This window comes from Protomyctophum parallelum (assembly GCF_964188405.1).
Source record: "Protomyctophum parallelum genome assembly, chromosome: 15".
Lineage (NCBI taxonomy): Eukaryota > Metazoa > Chordata > Actinopteri > Myctophiformes > Myctophidae > Protomyctophum > Protomyctophum parallelum.
The window spans coordinates 32,455,705-32,473,882 of NC_139710.1; the positions used below are offsets into that span (position 1 = coordinate 32,455,705).

General features: G+C 42.3%; 2 protein-coding genes across 3 annotated transcripts in view; both read left to right on the top strand.

Moving 5' to 3' along the window:
• Positions 1 to 5,773: 5,773 nt before the first annotated feature.
• selenoe (selenoprotein e) lies at positions 5,774 to 11,064 on the top strand (the record flags this gene model as incomplete). Its single annotated transcript, XM_083783437.1, has 4 exons — positions 5,774 to 5,887; positions 7,992 to 8,068; positions 9,231 to 9,309; positions 10,892 to 11,064. 4 exons carry the CDS (start codon positions 5,774 to 5,776, stop codon positions 11,033 to 11,035), a joined length of 414 nt encoding a protein of 137 aa, XP_083639563.1. The 3' UTR covers positions 11,036 to 11,064.
• A 1,294-nt stretch (positions 11,065 to 12,358) lies between these two features.
• The window catches only part of LOC310872473 (transmembrane protein 17A-like), a 52,727-nt gene continuing 46,907 nt past the window's right edge, over positions 12,359 to 18,178 (top strand). For both annotated transcript variants that reach the window (XM_083784372.1, XM_083784373.1), the window contains exons 1-2: positions 12,359 to 12,521; positions 13,957 to 14,063. In XM_083784372.1, the coding sequence (XP_083640498.1) occupies positions 12,389 to 12,521; positions 13,957 to 14,063 (240 nt within the window). In that variant the 5' untranslated portion in view covers positions 12,359 to 12,388. The remainder of the gene's footprint in view (positions 12,522 to 13,956; positions 14,064 to 18,178) is intronic.

The window sequence follows — 18,178 nt, forward strand, 5'->3', positions numbered from 1 at the left end:
TACAGTGCCGCCCTCTGCCCCACCCCACCCCCTCCACACGCACACACACACACACACACACACACACACACACACACACACACACACACACACACACACACACACACACACACACACACACACACACACACACACACACACACACTTCCTTCCACACGCCGTCTCATCATTATAGGCTGACTTTACTACAGCAGGCTTCCCCTGCAGCCCTGAGGGTCCAGACAGGATCAAACATACGCACGCACGCACACACGCGCGCACCCACACACACACACGCACACACATACGCAGACTTGAGTAGGCTATTATCGAGCCTGTAGTATCATCATAACGATGTTCAGTTCACAGACAAACTGCACGCAATGACCACACAGCATAAATAAGACTCACATACACAACACTAGAGTACACACAGACACATGTACAGCAGAAATACATATTCTTCTCTCTCTCTCTCTCTCTGTCTCTCTCTGTCTCTCGCTCACGCTTTTGCAGTAACAGGATGTGTGTGTGTGTGTGTGTGTGTGTGTGTGTGTGTGTGTGTGTGTGTGTGTGTGTGTGTGTGTGTGTGTGTGTGTGTGTGTGCGTGTGCATGTGCGTGTGAAACAATTAAGTGCTGAGTACAGGGGAAAGAGTCGACAGACAGACAGACACACACACAGACAGACGGGGGGAGGACAGACAGACAGATAGATGGGCGGGCAGACAGACAGACATATGGACGGGCAGACAGACGGGGGACGGGCGGAGGGACGAGGGCTTGAGCTGCATGGGGGTAGTAAGGGGAGGAGGGCTTGAGTTCTCTGTCATTACACACACCTCTTAGAGGAGAAACGCATATACATAAATACAGTAGAGAACACACACACACACACTGTCGTCGTTGTCGGGCACAAGCAACATGTTTTGAGCTTGTAGATATCTGCAACTTCTGGTGCTTTTGCATGTGAATCTTGACATGGAACTGTTTTGGACATTAGGAGATTTCCACCCGACAGAGACACTACACAGTACAGTGTTGTGAGCTTGTACATCTGTTATTTCCCAGCATGCAACCAAGTGTAAAATGACGTGTACTGAATCTCTTGTCCACTATAGTCCCTTCCTAACATTTTAGTCTAGTTTTCATTTGTTGACACATCGACAGTTTGTATTCCGTTTTTGTCAAAAAGGTAGTCGACGAACATTTTTAGTCATAGTATAAGTCGACGAAATCAACAATGCGGGCTATATGACTTATTGACTTGGCAGCGCGCCCAGTACAGTACAGTACAGTACAGTACAGTACAGTACAGTACAGTACAGTACAGTACAGTACAGTACAGTACAGTACAGTACAGTACAGTACAGTACAGTACAGTGTGTTATCCAAACAATGGGTCAGGACTCGGGAGAAATTTTTGGGTCACAGACACCTTTTTAATGTGTTGAGCCCCCCCTCCCCCTCTCTCTCGTTCTCTCTCAATTCAATTCAATTCAATTCAAAGGAGCTTTATTGGCATGAACATACGTTTACATTGCCAAAGCTAAAAGTGGAACAAAACAATCAAGATAAAACGATACAATAAACGTGTAAACAGCAGAGCTGCGTTGCATTAACACTTTCTGACCTGAGATCAGATTCATACGAGGTTTCCACTGGACACACACTGGTCTGATTAACCCATTCTGACCTGAGATCAGATTCTAAAAAATGTCAGTCGTTCTTTGATTTTTCAAAAATAGCAGACCTACAAGCTCGTAGCACGCCACTCGGTGGCGCGCTATGAGCTTGTAGATCTGCTATTTTTCAATAGCTAAAGCACGACGTGATGCTAACACCAAAAAGGGTTCCCGCCCAAAATGCATTAACACTTGGAGTAATATACTATCTTGTGAAACTATTAAAAGAAAAATATTTTTCTGTCAGAGATAGTTATGTATACATCCAAATTTGGAGACCTAATCTTCATACTTTTGAAAGTTGACAGCAGTATAGATCAATGTTTCTCTGCTATTTTCCCAATGATGTGAAATAGGGCTTCAGTGTGTGAAATAGGGCTTCAGTGTGTGAAATACGGCTTCAGTGTGTGAAATAGGGCTTCAGTGTGTGAAATAAGGCTTCAGTGTGTGAAATAGGGCTTCAGTGTGTGAAATAGGGCTTCAGTGCTTCATTCATAACTTATTCTCTTAAGTGTGGGTCCCCAGTGGTGGGGGGGGGGGGGGGAGGGAGACAATCACAATATCATCTTTTGGGTCTCGAGCTGAACACCACGTGTCGCTGCTTCAACGCTTCATCGTATTGTACTGTACTGTACTGTACTGGACTGGACTGGACTGTACCTGTACTGGACTGGACTGGACTACTGTACTGTACTGTACTGTACTGGACTACTGGACTGGACTGTACTGTACTGTACTGTACTGTAACGGACTGTACTGTACTGGACTGTACTGTACTGTACTGTACTGGACTGTACTGTACTGGACTGGACTGGACTACTGGACTGGACTGGACTGTACTGGACTGGACTGGACTGGACTGGACTGGACTGGACTGTAACGCCAATAACAACGGGGTCCAAACTCTCCACTCGCTCTTCTTCTGCATGGACTCTTCATTTTATTTTTTCACTTTTTTTCTCTTTATTTTTTATTAACCGCGTCTGCATTCATAAGTCCACCGTAGCGTTCCTTCCGTCAGTGTGAGCGGGTTTTTCCCATCGTCAGCACGATGAGCGATAATAACACGGCTCTCTGCTGGCGAGCAGCGTGCGATATAAGAGCTGGAACCCAGCGGAGGAGAGAGCGAGAGAGAGAGAGAACACACACACACACACACACACATGGTATGAATCCACACTTATATAGGCTAGGAGAGAGAGAGAGAGAAAGAGAGAGAGCTCACACAGAGCCCTGTGCCAAGAACGACCACCCCGCCCCCCTCACGTCCTCTAGCTCCGATCCAAAGCTTTCGCTCATGCACTGTTCCATGTCTTTACCTCTCTCTCTCTCTGTCTCTCTATATATCTCTCTCTCTCTCTCTCTCTCTCTCTCTATATATATCTCTCTCTCTCTCTCTATCTCTCCAATCCAATTCATTCCCTCTTTCTGTCGTTCCCTTCCCCAGTTTGTGCCCCCCCCAACACACACACACACACACACACACACACACACACACACACACACACACACACACACACGTCACACACACACACACACACACACACACACACGTCACACACACACACACACACACACACACACACACACACACACACACACACACACACACACACACACACACACACACACACACACACTGCCCTCCCCTCTCCCAATCTTCCTCTTCCCTTCCTTCACCTCTCTGTATATGTGTGAGTTGACGCAGGCCTAACATCAACACAACAAAGTATGGCAAAGCTAAACGTTAACATTATGAGAAACAAGGCCGGGGACTTTATAACACAAATAAGTCCCCCCCCCCCCCCCCCCCCCCCCCACACACACACACACCACCTCCAAATGGAGTGGAGGCCCTATATTCTGTTCGGGCAGAATTTACGACGGCTGCCAAGGGGAGGAAACCCTGTAAAAATGGGGGGGGGGGGGCTCTGTTGCCATTTGTCACATCATCTCAGGCATGGGGGGGGGGGGCACATGATGGGTAGTCGTGGTGGAAAGTAACTAAGTACAATGTTGAGGTACTTTTACTTTAGTTGAGTATATATATCACTAAAAAAAATAGCCAATGTATGTATAGCATACAAGCTGAGCTTGTATAGATTTTTTGTTCGGGTCAAATTTGAGTTATTTTACTTTGGTATATGAGCATTATGTTGTTGTTGCCGATGCTTTTGTACTTTTACTCACAGCGATCTTGGAACCCCGGAGTAATTCTACACTGTGGCATTTATTGCTACTTTACAACTAAACATCCAACTTCTCTTCCATTATAAGCTACTGATGACTCTGAGTGCGATCAAGGATCTGGCCCCCGCCGCCACCAGTGCGCCATGATGGCCTGGAAAAGATAGACAGAGAAAGATGGTTTTGCTTATAAGCATTCCAGTCAGGAATGGTGTATTTTTGTTGGAAAGATAATTGTCTGTGGCTAGGAGGATTTGGAAGTACATTTTAACCCGCCAATCTTAGCCAGGAAATGTTTACGTGGGTAATACTGCCCTCTGGCGGTGACCTAGCACTTGTGTGGGCCTCCACCACGACATTACCACAGCGTTGGAAAGAGTTGAGCAAACTTGGAAAATGGAATTGTTTTTCCTCCTCTGCTGTTTCTCGCAGTTTAATCCTTGTTGTGATCTACAGCATATTAAAGAGTATGATTTAATAACACAATGGCACTGCATTGTCCACTCCTAGTCGACACTCATTATTATTGTAACCTCAAGAATGATAAAGTATCAACAAACGTCATGAATTGAGAAATAGATTTGTGTTCAAACAATCTCTGGTCAGCCTTCATTGGTATGGGGTGGGAGGGGGGGTGTGGTATACAGACAGTAGTGGAAAGTATTTACTTAAGTACCATTCTCAAGTAAAAATTTCAGGTATTTGTACTTTACTTGAGTACATCAGATGTGCAGTACTTCTACTTCTACTCCACTACATTTCAGAGGAAAATATTGTACTTTTCTACTCCACTACAATTATTTGAAAACTTGGGTTAATTATAGTTACTAGATTTAGATAATTATTGCAAAATGTACATCAACCGCTTCAGCCCTTATATACATTTTGGCCAATTGAAAATAGCCGATCTCCAAGCTCACAATGCGTTGCGAATGCGACACATTGTGAGCTTGTACATCAGCTATTGTCTAAATTCTTTAAACATTAATGAAGACATGGAATTGGACATTCTGCATATATTACTTCCTACTTTTGGTACTTTAAGACGCCAATACGTTTGTACTTTTACTTGCAAGTACATTTTGAATTCCAGACTTTTACTTGTAATGGAGTAGTTCTACATGGCAGTATTGATACTTTTATTTCCATATAGTCTACTTGCCAGCCCATAGAGCCCCATTGTGAACGCGGACATGTTGACTTACACCAAGGTTTTATGTCAAAAACGTTGAGACTGGATCCCCAGTATTTAAGCATGATGATTTATTTTCTCCTTATAGGTTGTCAATGGTATGGTCACATATTATGCCAATTATTAAATAAGAATTGCTCAACATAATTATGCAAGTTAGCATCCGGCAGATTCTACATAGTAGTGACCCATATTCAACATTTCTAACATACAACTTTGGTGTAGCCTCGTACTCAACATGCCTGAGTTCACATTCTGGCAAGTGGACTAATAGTATAGCTCTCTCTCTCTCTATCCTGGAGTTCAGTGCAGCCCATGGGAAAAAGTGATAAGAATACAGATGTCCTAAAACCTAAATGTTTGCGTGGACCACTCAAATGCTTTGGGAAAACCTATCAATTCACCCAGGGGCCAATTCACTGCATGGTTTAAAATGATACATAATACCAATCGTAACCTTAACATTTGAGATTTATAGCGAAGGTAACAATTCTCTGCTAATTCGTTAACATTTAAGGCACGGGCCTGGGTGAAAAACTGAAGTCAACAGATATCAATTTAAGGAGTTGCAAATGTAACCCCCCCCCCCCCCCCCCCACCCCACCCCTGTATCATGGTTTGCTCCACCCTGAGAAGAGGGCAAGTGTATTTGTATTTGCAGTATAGTACTATAGCCTATACTGGTGGTGGTAACTTTGGACGGAAAAGCCTAAGATGCCCATTTGTCTTAAAATGTGGGCCTTGTTGATGGTTGTAACTCTAGCCTGTATCTCTGCCAGTGGAGAGGGAGATGTCAGCAGCGCAGTGACTGAAGAGGAGCCTGTTATAGCCAGGGGTAAACTCATGGTGAGTACTGCATGTGCAGAGCCAACATTATTATGAGTCACACTGTACTGTACAAGCTGCTATAGAGCAGTGGTTTTAGCTGCTAGAGCAGTGGTTTTCAACCAGTGGTCCTTGAGGGGATTCCACGTGGTCTCCCCATGCTAGCTCCATGGGGAGACCACGTGATGGAAAGTTGGTAACCAAATTGACCCTTCTAGCTCTTTTAACTCTTAAGAGCGTATAACATGAAACCAAATGGACCCTTACATTTAAGGGTTAACATTTAAGGGTTCAATTATTGTAAACATCTGCATGACTTAATACAAGAAGTCTACACAGTTGGAGAATGTAACATAATTGTTATTTTTGATCAACGTTTGCCTGTTATCTCTCCTAACGGTACCAACATCAATACAGCCTGTTCTCTCTCCTAACGGTACCAACATCAATACAGCATCAAAGGTTTATCCTGTTCTCTCTCCTAACGGTACCAACATCAATACAGCCTGTTCTCTCTCCTAACGGTACCAACATCAATACAGTATCAAAGGTTTATCCTGTTATCTCTCCTAACGGTACCAACATCAATACAGCCTGTTCTCTCTCCTAACGGTAGGCCTACCAACATCAATACAGCATCAAAGGTTTATCCTGTTCTCTCTCCTAACGGTACCAACATCAATACAGCATCAAAAGTTTATCCAATGATAACACAATATTCTTTTTTTTTTTTTTAAGATATTTTTTTGCGGCTTACGCCTTTATTGATTTTTTAAGGGATAGAAAGTAGGCTGACAGGAAACGGCGGTAAAGGCCGTGTCGGGTCCGGGAGTCGAACCCGCGGCACACCGCGACTGGATCACCAGTCCGGTGCCCAGACCGTTACGCTACGGCCTGGGCCAACACAATATTCTTTAGTTTGGGGTCTGAGAGGCTAAGGGCTGCATTTTCTCACCGCTAAACCCCTTGTCCCTAAACTTCTTTGCCTTTTTTTTGTTTACTATTTTGAAAAACATTTTTAAATAATTCAACTAGCCAATCTACATTGACACATTGTGAGCTTGTAGACTGGACATTTTAACTATTCAAAAATGTTTTGCAAAATAGTAGAAGTTTAGGGATAAGGGGTTTAGCGGTGACGAAAATGGAGCCCTAAATGTCGTCAAATGGTGGTCCGTGGCTGAAATGCTGAATAAATAGTGGGCCTTGATATGAAAAGGGTTGAAAACCACTGACGTAGCTCTTCTTCAAGCTCACAACGTGTCATAATGTTGTGAGCTGTATAGATATCGCGACGAAAGATGTTCGTGTAGATCGAATATCCTTTTCAGAATGTGTGCATATATTTTCATAGAATGTGTGCCTATATTGTCATAGAATGTTCAGCTATTTTAATAGCATAGTTTGCCTATTTAAGACATGCCCAGAATGTATTTATTTATTTGACGGGGACAATGCTCAACGCTCATTAATCAACACGTAGGTTTTCACATTCATGTAAATGGACCAGAATAGTGATGCTGTAATAGGGTTCATGTGGTTAAAGAATGACTCTAAAGGCATTCATTTCATATCCTTATGTAAATGAATACTGGTTCAGTTTGAACCTCTTTTCCTTTGAATCGAATGAAAACAGGCCTCACATGTATAGACAAAAGGGCCAGAATGACCAAAATGCAAAGCTGTGAGATTTAAACACAATGAAGTGTGATAATGATTTTGATTTTGGTTTCCGGGTGTATACTCCAAAGATAGGAAACATATTTTAGGGGCGGCGGTGGCTCAGGGGTAGAGTGCCTGGATGGTAACCGTAAGGTTGCCAGTTCGAACCCGGGCTCCCCCAGAGTTACTGTCGAAGTGTCCTTGAGCAAGACACTGAACCCCTAATTGCTCCCGATGTGCTAGTTGGTGCCTTGCATGGTTTCCGCTGCCATCGGTGTATGAATGTGTGTGTGAATGGGTGAATGTAATGCACAATCTCTGTAAAGCGCCTTGGATAAAGGCGCTATATAAATGCACCATTTACCATTTACATTTGAGCACACTTTAACAACAACACCATGCAGGGAGGGAAGCATTTTGTTATGCCTGTTTTTACAGCTGTGTGTTGTCGTCATCTCCTCAGGCGCCCAGCGTGGTCGGATGAGGTATCAAGAAATTGCCCGAGCTGCACCATTTCCTCATGGAGCGATGGGCATTATAGTATCCTTAAATGCTGCTGTTCATGTCTTGTAGCTTGCGTAGCTAGACGCTACGCAAGCATTTATTTAGATGCGGCCCACCCACACATCAGCCTCTGGGCTTTCTCATGACCTTCCCCTGATAAACAAAACAATGTTGCTATGACGACGGGGCGGGCCAAGTCCGACGCCAAGCACGTACATTGTGCCTCAGCAGCACAAAGTTTCCCTTTTTTTACCTCCTTTATGATGAACTTTGGCTATATAGAAGTGTCTCTAAATGTTTTGATGAATTGAACATGGTGGACCCTCTTGTAAACAAGTGTAATGCTTAATTGGGGTCGTCCACTCACACAGTTAACAGTCTTTGTATTGAGTTTGTGCTTGAAATGTACTGTAATTCTGCAAACTATAGTTAATACATATTTCAATCAAAAAATTCAATCAATCAATCCAAAACACGCAAATCTCCCAAAGCATGTGGCAGTAATGATAATAATAATATTAGTGTAATGTTGAATTAGAATCAATCAACGCGGAAAAATAGTTTTGTTACAATCGACTATAAATTAATCGGTCTGTGAAAATGATAAAGAATGTCATTTTTATAGCGCTTTTCCAAGTGCCTCAAAGCACATTATAACTCATACATTGGGAGGTGAAGCGGTGAACAGTCGATGCCAGCATACTCACTTCCCACACCAGAAAACTGTCAGGATTTAGAAGGCATTTGTAGAATCGTCCTCATCGTAATCAAGGCAAAAAAAGTTTGAAATAATCGTGCAGTGTGCTGAATTATGTTTAGGCCGAATACTGCAGTCTGGGAAACCAGCGCTTTTCCGTCTGATGTACCTCTGGGGGCCGTCGGGCGCCGGGCCACCGGGCCGGGTCGGTGCCAAACAGAATGTTGATAGCAGGATGTTGGCCCGTTTGCTCCGGCCTTATAGGCCCCTTGTCTCGTCTTCCTGTGGCGGCGCCGGCCGATGTTTCTGAACGCCCCTGGCGACAGATTCAGTAGCGTAGCTCGGAATCTGTTCCTGAGACATTATACATGTATACTGAGACCCATGGGACGTACAGTATAGGGTGTTTTCTTTGCTGCTCCCAGCCATGCAACATGTACAGTATGCAATGCACCAGCTTTTGCCCGTCATTTTCTTTGATCCCTTGCGTTCCATCTGCAGCCACAACCTAGAGTACGACTCCACGGAGGAGAAGAACCCTCGTCTGATCTTCTACGACCAGAAGGACGAGGTTGTTCAGGTGAGCATGCAGGGATTTGTTCAGGTGGTGGTTCAGGTTGTTCAGGTGAGCATGCAGGGATTTGTTCAGGTGGTGGTTCAGGTTGTTCAGGTGAGCATGCAGGGATTTGTTCAGGTGGTGGTTCAGGTTGTTCAGGTGAGCATGCAGGGATTTGTTCAGGTGGTGGTTCAGGTTGTTCAGGTGAGCATGCAGGGATTTGTTCAGGTGGTGGTTCAGGTTGTTCAGGTGAGCATGCAGGGATTTGTTCAGGTGTTTGTTCAGGTTGTTCAGGTGAGCATGTAATGCAGGGATTTGTTGCCAGGCTGTTTTTTACACTGATCACGGATCAGCTTCGAGGCATCAAGGCTTATCTGGGATGAACCGACGAGACGTACGCGTTCGTTCTAAAGATGTGACGTCTGATTAGATATCACATCCTCTGTGAGGTACCGAGGTGGAGAGGACAGCTTTATGCAGATGGTGGGAGATAAAGAGAGAGAGAGAGAGAGCAGAATGAGTCAGAAGATGAAGTTGTACACAACGGCATAGCAGAGTGCTACAGCATGCACACTAAACATGTAACGATACACTCAACTCACGATACGATACCTATCACGATATGAGGTTCACGATACGATTTTTCACGATATTTTCAACACAATTATTTTCCAGATCTTTTTTTTTTTTTTATGATTTATCTGCCCCCAAGCTTTTTTCACAAAGGTTTTCTTTGATGGCATCTTACGATCGATGTAGACCTATTTGACAGTGCAGAAACATAATTGCCTTCCTTGATGTATTATTTTTTTTTTATTATCGTTACATGCTTATAGCACACGCTATATTATCAGCTCTTACTATATTTTTTACAGAAAAAAATTAAAAATGCCCCTTTTCTTCTCTAAGGCACTGGTTCCCAAAGTGGGGTCTGGGGACCCCCAGGGGTCCTTGGGGGATTTCCAGGGGGCCCTCAGCTAAATGATAGAAATGGTTTCATTTGTACACTATCAGCGTAAAATTAACAGTGATTTTACAATATAAATTGGGGGTTGCAGAGATCGAAATGCCATTAAATAGTCAAATGGGGCGGCCTTGAAATTTATATCGGGTTGAGAATCACTGCTAGAGTCATAACAATCTTCTCTTATGGGGATCCCACCGTCACTGGCATATCTCATCAAATGGGGGGTCCGCGGGCTAATTTGTATAATTTTGGGGGTCCTTGACATGAAAAAGTTTGGACAGCAAACTTAAAAATGCCCATTTTCTGTTAAGGACCAGGAAAATTTACCAAAGTCCAAATACTATACTTATTATGGAACATTTGAATGATTTGATGCATAGCCTACATGCATGTACATGCGTGTGCACGCACGCACGCACGCACGCACGCACGCACACACACACACACACACACACACACACACACACACACACACACACACACACACACACACACACACACACACCCACCAACCACTCACTTCACTTCACTTCACTTCACTTCTTTCTTTCTCACTTCTTTTCTCTTCCCCTGTTGTGAATTACACATCGTGCGACATGGCCTACCTACACCTACCTGGCCCGGCGTGGCGTCCACCAGACGGTGAAGGTGAAGAAGATGACGGCGGACGAGATCAGCGGCCTGCTGGACTCTCTGGGTTTCTACCGGCGGTCTGCCAAGGGGGAGGAGGTGCCGGGGGAGTTCCAGCACTTCCCCCTGCGCGCCCCAAGGGATGAGCTATGAGGACACCCGGTGGTCGCACTCCGCCACTGCATGCACCCCAGTTCCCTGCGTAAATGACGAGTGGGGCCCCAAGGCCGGTTACCCCGAGCCAGGCCCCAGTCTGAGGACTCTATAGTTCCGCAGGCTGAGTTGTAGTAGTAGTAGTAGGGCGGTATAGTGTCACTATAGTGGTGTGTGGAGAAAGTATATAAAAATATGTGTTACATTCTTCAATAAACGTTCTTGGCTGGTAGAAGACTGTGTGCAGTGTGACTTATGGACAGAGTAATAGTTTCCCTTTTCTTTTCTTTACTTTTTTTTTTACATTTACAATTTACAATTTAGGCATTTAGCAGACGCTCTTAATCCAGAGCGATTTACATTAAGCAAGAACAAAAAGCATGGGAATACATCACAAAAAAGCATAAAACATGCGTAAACTAAGAAAGTAACATGTTGCGATGTTGGTCGTATGAAGTAGGCCTACATACTATAGCATGTGTGTGTGTGTGCGTGTGTGCATTCATGTGTTTGACAAGATAGATAGATATTGTTGTTTATTGTTAATTTGTTGTTTATTGTTTATAAGGATCCCCATTAGCTTTTGCCTTGACAAAAGCTAGTCTTCCTGGGGTCCGAGTCCGACACAGACAAACATTTAACATTTAACAAAGGCAATACTTACAATTGTTTACAAACACTAACTCCAAATAAAACATAGTAGAAATAAAATAGATAGATAGACAGATAGACAGACAGACAGACAGACAGACAGACAGACAGACAGACAGACAGACAGACAGATAGATAGATATGGATAGATGGATAGGTATAGATCTAAATTCTTTTAAAGTGTCCATGTCTCAGAGCCATAGAATATAGATTTTTTTTAGCGTTGAAAACGATATAAGCGTAGGCTACTATAGTATGTCGTTTTTCATGATTATCACCTTTTTATCGTCAAAAAACAATCCATGATAAACCATTGTAGCCTATTTTGTTTATTTATGTAAGTATATTTAACTTCATCCTTGTTGTGGTTTCGTTTCTTTCTAATTGGTGGAACTATAGAAACAATGTTGTCTGTCTGACTGAGTGAGTCAGCTGTAAACTAACTAACCACCGTTCCACTGATTCAACCCTAGAGCTATAATCCCCTGTTCGACCGCCTTGCTGGATAATCTGATTAGCACAGCCACAGGCAGGGATTAATGACATACACACACACACACACACACACACACACACACACACACACACACACACACACACACACACACACACACACACACACACACACACACACACACACACACACAGAGAGAGAGAGAGATATGCTTCTTCTCCAGCGCTGCATGCCGTCTCTCCTCCATCATGCCTGTGTTCTACTCTCCGGTACCTCAGAACCTGCGCATGGGTCTGGCCTACGTGGGCGGCTCGGTGTTCTCCGGCAACCGGACCAGAGACAGTGACTTCGCCAGGGAACAGCAGCAGGCGGGCAGCTCAGGTTGGGACAGTCCGTTAACCCCATGTAGACCCTGAGCCTTTCTACAAATGCCTTCTAAATGCGTTTTTCTGAAAAACTCATGTTTCTATGTGTCAGTGGTGCTCAAACCTTTTCATGTCAAGGACCTCCAAAAATATATGTAATTGGCCACCGACCCCCATCTGGAAATATGTTGTTCCAGGAACCCCTCAGAGGCAAAGATTTGAGTTAAAAACGTTCTCTCTGAAAGAATATATTCAAAGAATTGCGCCACATTTTCACAATTTTTCAAAAATAGTGCTCAGATCTGCAAGCTCATAGTGCGGCACTCGGTGCCGCGCTATGAGCTTGTAGATCTGCTATTTTTCAATGGCTAAATTAAAACAATTAATGCTTAAATCACCAAAAGGGGTTCCAGCCCTAAATCTAGTATACATGTTGTCGTATAAAGGCAGTGGTTCACAAAGTGGGGTCTGCAGTGACGGGACCCCTCCTTGAGAGACTTCCAGGGGGTCCCCAGCTAAATGATAATTATGAACCAAATGGACCCTTATGGGTCTGTAACCCACACATATACTTACACTATTACATTATTTACATTAATTAATGTAGGCCTACTTAATTTATCTGTTGTGAATTATTTTATTTAGTTTATACCATGTTGGTATGTACTGATGTCAAGCGATGACGCTGAAATATGTTATAAAGGGGTAGGGTTATATACGTTTTTTACTTCTCCCTACTCCTTTCCGAACATATAAAAGTAAAAAAAAAAAACATTTTCAATCATCGGAAAATATTTCATTCATTCATTCAACTTTGATTTTACAATATAGGCCTACATTGGGGTCCCAGAGATAGAATGCCATTAAATGGGGGACCGTCTGTATAGCATAATGCAGGTCAAACTGGGGGTCTGGTTGAGAATCACTGCTATAGAGCTGTAAAAATCTTCTTTTTATGAGTGTCAATTTGGGGTCCTTGACATGAAAACGTTTCAGAACCGCGCTGTAGTTGGCAGTGGTGGCCAACGTACTGTTTTACTTCACTAAACGTATCAGTACTGCAATATTATTATTATGTAGAACTACTTTGTAAAAGTAAAAGTCCACAATTCAAAATGTTTACTTTGTGCAAAATAATTTGGCATAAAAATGTACTTAAAGTAACAAAACTAGAACGTACTCAGACAACTCACTATATGCAGAATGTGTGTCTATAAAAAAATATTTGAATGTAGCCGATCTACAAGCTCACAATGCGTCAATTGTCGAAGTGTCCTTGAGCAAGACTCTGAACCCCTAATTGCTCCCGATGTGCAGGTTGGTGCCTTGCATGGTTTCCTCCGGCATCGGTGTGTGAATGTGTGTGAATGGGTGAATGTAATGCATAATCTATGTAAAGCGCCTTGGATAAAGGCGCTGTATAAATGCACCATTTACCATCTACTTCACAGTGGCCAATGAGCTGGTGTCTCACCTGCCCCTCCAGATGCTCATGTATTTCAACATGTTCTACTTCCCCTGCTGGTGGTTCACTGCTGTGGTCATGCTGCAGGTCAAGGTACGCACACACACATGCACGTGCGTGTACACACACACACACACACACACACACACACACACACACACACACACACACACACACACACACACACACACACACACACACACACACACACACACACACACACGTATATTTCTTGTTTGCAACCTGCTGTCCCTGTTATTCTGCATTATTCTGATAGCTGCATGTTACATACAAACGTACCCCTGTTCCAACCTGTGTTATTCAGATAACATGTTATTCAGATAACATGTTATTCAGATGTTACAGATACTAGGTTTACTGTTTATCTGGTATTCTAGACTCTCTTTGAGGCTGGACTCCTTTTCATACATACTGTTTAACTGTTTATTGACTTTAGTGTTCAATAAACATAAAATAAAATGTTTAAGTCACTTGACTCTGGATAACAGCATCGGCTAAATGCCAAACGTGTAATTAATGTACACTCACAGAATATTATACAATTTGGGAGAGAGAGAGAGAGATATATATGTAAATATATATTACAACTCAAAGAAAAACTCCAAATAATGCATGCAGAGCGGAACTTGGCCAATTCCCTCTCCTAATTAACATCCAGAAAAGACCTGACTAAAACAACCTCTGTAGGAGCCATTAGAATTATTACCAGTATTATTTTGGACCACCTGGTGGCGGGCTTGAGAAACACAGCTTTTAGAAGGTGACCACTTATAAGGTGACACAGGGGCACTGAGGAGGAACTAGACACAGGGAACCAGGGAGCAAACCGTTCTTACCAGTAGCAGCAGTACAGAGACTAACCTATAACATCTACTAATAAACATCACTGGATCACTCACATCACTGGTATGTTCATGTTCATGATTTCTGACTTCTGATAAATAAATAAAACTCAAACTGGATCAAAGACTGGACATCCATCTGTTGCAATTTTCTGTGTGTGTACTGCGTAGGATCACTCCCATACCTGTGAGGTAACTGCAAAGGAGACTGGAAAAAATGTCAGTTACAACCTCCACTAACTGATGAAGATGTTGACTATGTACAGACTCAGCGACCACCGCCTGGCAATAGAAACAGGCAGACACAGACAGAAGTGGCTGCCTAGAGAAGACAGACTGTGTTCACTCTGCTCTCAAGGGGAGGTGGAGACGGAGCTACATTTTGTGTTACAATTTGAGTATAAAGACATCAGAGAATCATTCTTCCCTAAATTTAAAGAAAAATATAAAGAATTTGAATCCACCATTAATAACTCATCACTCCAATATGTTCTGGGAGAACAGACCAAATGCACAGTTTTGGCAGCAAAATACGTGTGGAGTTGTCATCAACTGAGGGACAGCCAGTGGACAGAAGAGACAGGTATATCTGTCTGAACAGGGTCATTAAGTTGCTGTCTTATTTGGGCTAAACTTTTAGCATTCTTTTGTATAAATAGGTGCCACTGTGCCACTTCTTTTGTGAAGTTCAATCAAAAGAGAGAGAGAGAGAGAGAGAGAGGTAGAGAGAGAGAGGTAGAGAGAGAGAGAGGTAGAGAGAGAGAGAGAGAGAGAGAGAGAGGGAGAGGGAGAGGGAGAGGGAGAGGGAGAGAGAGAGGTAGATGTTTGTTAATTTATTAGTGTGGTTGCCCAGACTCTAGTAATTGTAACACTTTATTATTGCGAGCACACAATTGTTACTGCCAGTTTATATTTATTCCGCCACTTTTTTTGCCGACTAACTACTTCCACATACTTTATGCTAGAAATGTAGTTCAAACTTCAAACTGTTCAGCTCTTTGCAGTGATGTGTGCTTGTATTTTAATTTTTACAAAGTTTTATACTTTTTATACTTTTTAACTTTTTATTACATTCTTTATAATGAGAGTCGATGGAAGAAAGGTCCCATTTTTCACAGTTAACTTTTTTGAGCTCTTATTACTCCGTCATACTTTCACTTTGAAACTTAATTTAAACTTTATAATGTTCATCTATCTTTGAACTTTCATTGGTGAAAAAGTTGTTTTGAAAAAGTTTATACTTTTTAAAATATTTAACTTTATTTATAGTTTTTCCTCCCATTGACAATGTATGGGATTTATCTCTAAATCAACCTCACTTTTGCAGCCTCATTACTCTGGCATACTTTGTCGTAGAAACTTGATTTAAACTTTAGAAAGCTCACACGACTCTGGACTTTTTCGTGGTTCAAACCGTATGTTAAACGTTTTCTCCGAAATCGCAGTTCAATCGCAGGCCGTTTCGCCTATTTAGTGCCAACTTAGAGTGCGGGGCTTCTTTGACTAGAGTGTGGAAACTGAAATTCTTTCCTTGAAAATTGACCAAACAAATTGTCGTCCCGGCCAAAATATTCATTTTACACGCATGTTCTTTGGTCATTTTGTAGCCACACATGTCCTCTTTCACACAATGTGACCACCAAAGCACAGAGACATACAGAATGTGAACTACGGCCTTTTAAGTTACACAAATACAGTCAAGCTGCTCATTGACCTCCATTGTATAATTCTTACGAGGAAATTATCGCGATGACAATTCTTAACTCGCTCTTATAACCACATTTTCGATCGTACCAACACCACAATCGCACATGGTGTACCTCTATCTCAGGCCACTCACAGCAAAAATAATATTTGCATTCGACTTTTACTGTTTGCGATAGAGCAATTTGTTCGGGCATAGTTTCACCCCATTCAGGATCATTGAAATCTCCCAGTCATAGATGGCAGACCTACAAGCTGTCTGGCAAGTAATAGAACTATTTTTACTTCCACAGCTGAGACATATAAGGGCTTAATTACAGGGCTTGACATTAAAGTTACAAGATCTCAATGACTTGCTCTGCGATACCTTGTGAGCTTGTAGGTCTGCTATTTGTGCAATTGGCTGGCCTTTACACAGCTCTCGCAAGAGCACGCACGCACGCACGCACACACACACACCATGTTTTCCTATTGGCTGGCGTTTACACAGCTCTCGCGCACGCACGCATGCACGCACGCACGCACGTTTATAAAAAATAAACTTTTATAAAATTTAAAAGAAATGAAAAAAATAAAAATAAAAAAAATGAAAGAAATTGAAAGAAATTGAAAAGATTTGAAAAAATTGAAAAGATTTGAAAAAAATTGAAAAAATTAGATTTTTTTTTACTTACGCATGATCACAGGGGTGACGCGTTTTATTTCACTGGAGTAGTCTTTTGTTTGTCGCTTTATACCTCCCACACTTTTGACTGTACGCACTTGAGCCATATGTCAAATTGACCGAAACAATTGGGAATCGTGTGCTTGTATTTTGTTAAGAGAAATGTTGTATAGTTTAATTGATATGAATTTATTAATGAATTAAAATTTCCCATTGACATGAATGGGAAAATGCAAAAATTCACATTCAAGTATTTTTTCCTCTGAGACTGTGAGGACTATAGTTACAAAACTTGGAGGATAAATTAAATAAATAATAAATAAATAATTATCACTAAAATTAATTAAAATTATAATTTTATAGGTCGGCCTCATGGTGGCGCTATAACAGCCCACTTTACCTTTTGGCTTATAACTCTTGAACCGTAGGTCGTAAAATCAAAATATTTTTCCCTGGATTCCTTGGGTCATTACGCATCTCCCCATATAGGCCACGCCCATTTGCGTCATGATAGATTTTCCGCCATTTTTTATTTTATCCAAAACACACTTTTTGCTTTTCCTCCTACAGATTTTGTCCAAATCTCACAGAAATCGGCACACATGATCTCTGGACCTATCCGATTAAAACACCAACTGCAGAATTTTGGTAGTGCGTATCGTTCGGCCGTAATCGTCTTCCGAAGTTAGTAGAAGGGGCCTATATCACAAAAAATGACATAAATCACGAACGGAATGTCCAATCCATCCCAAATTTGAATCACATGTCCGGGGTGGTTCAACCAAGTTCTAAAAGCAAATCCATTTTCATCCATAGGGGGCGCCGCAAATGCGAGAAATGTAACCGTTTGTCGCAAAAACATGAATTTTGGGGGTTAAATCCCCTCAGAATTACTTACACATGATCTAAGGTGTGACTTGAAATTGTAATTGGCTGTCAATATTAGTGGGAGGGGCATATGTAAGCCACTGCGGCAA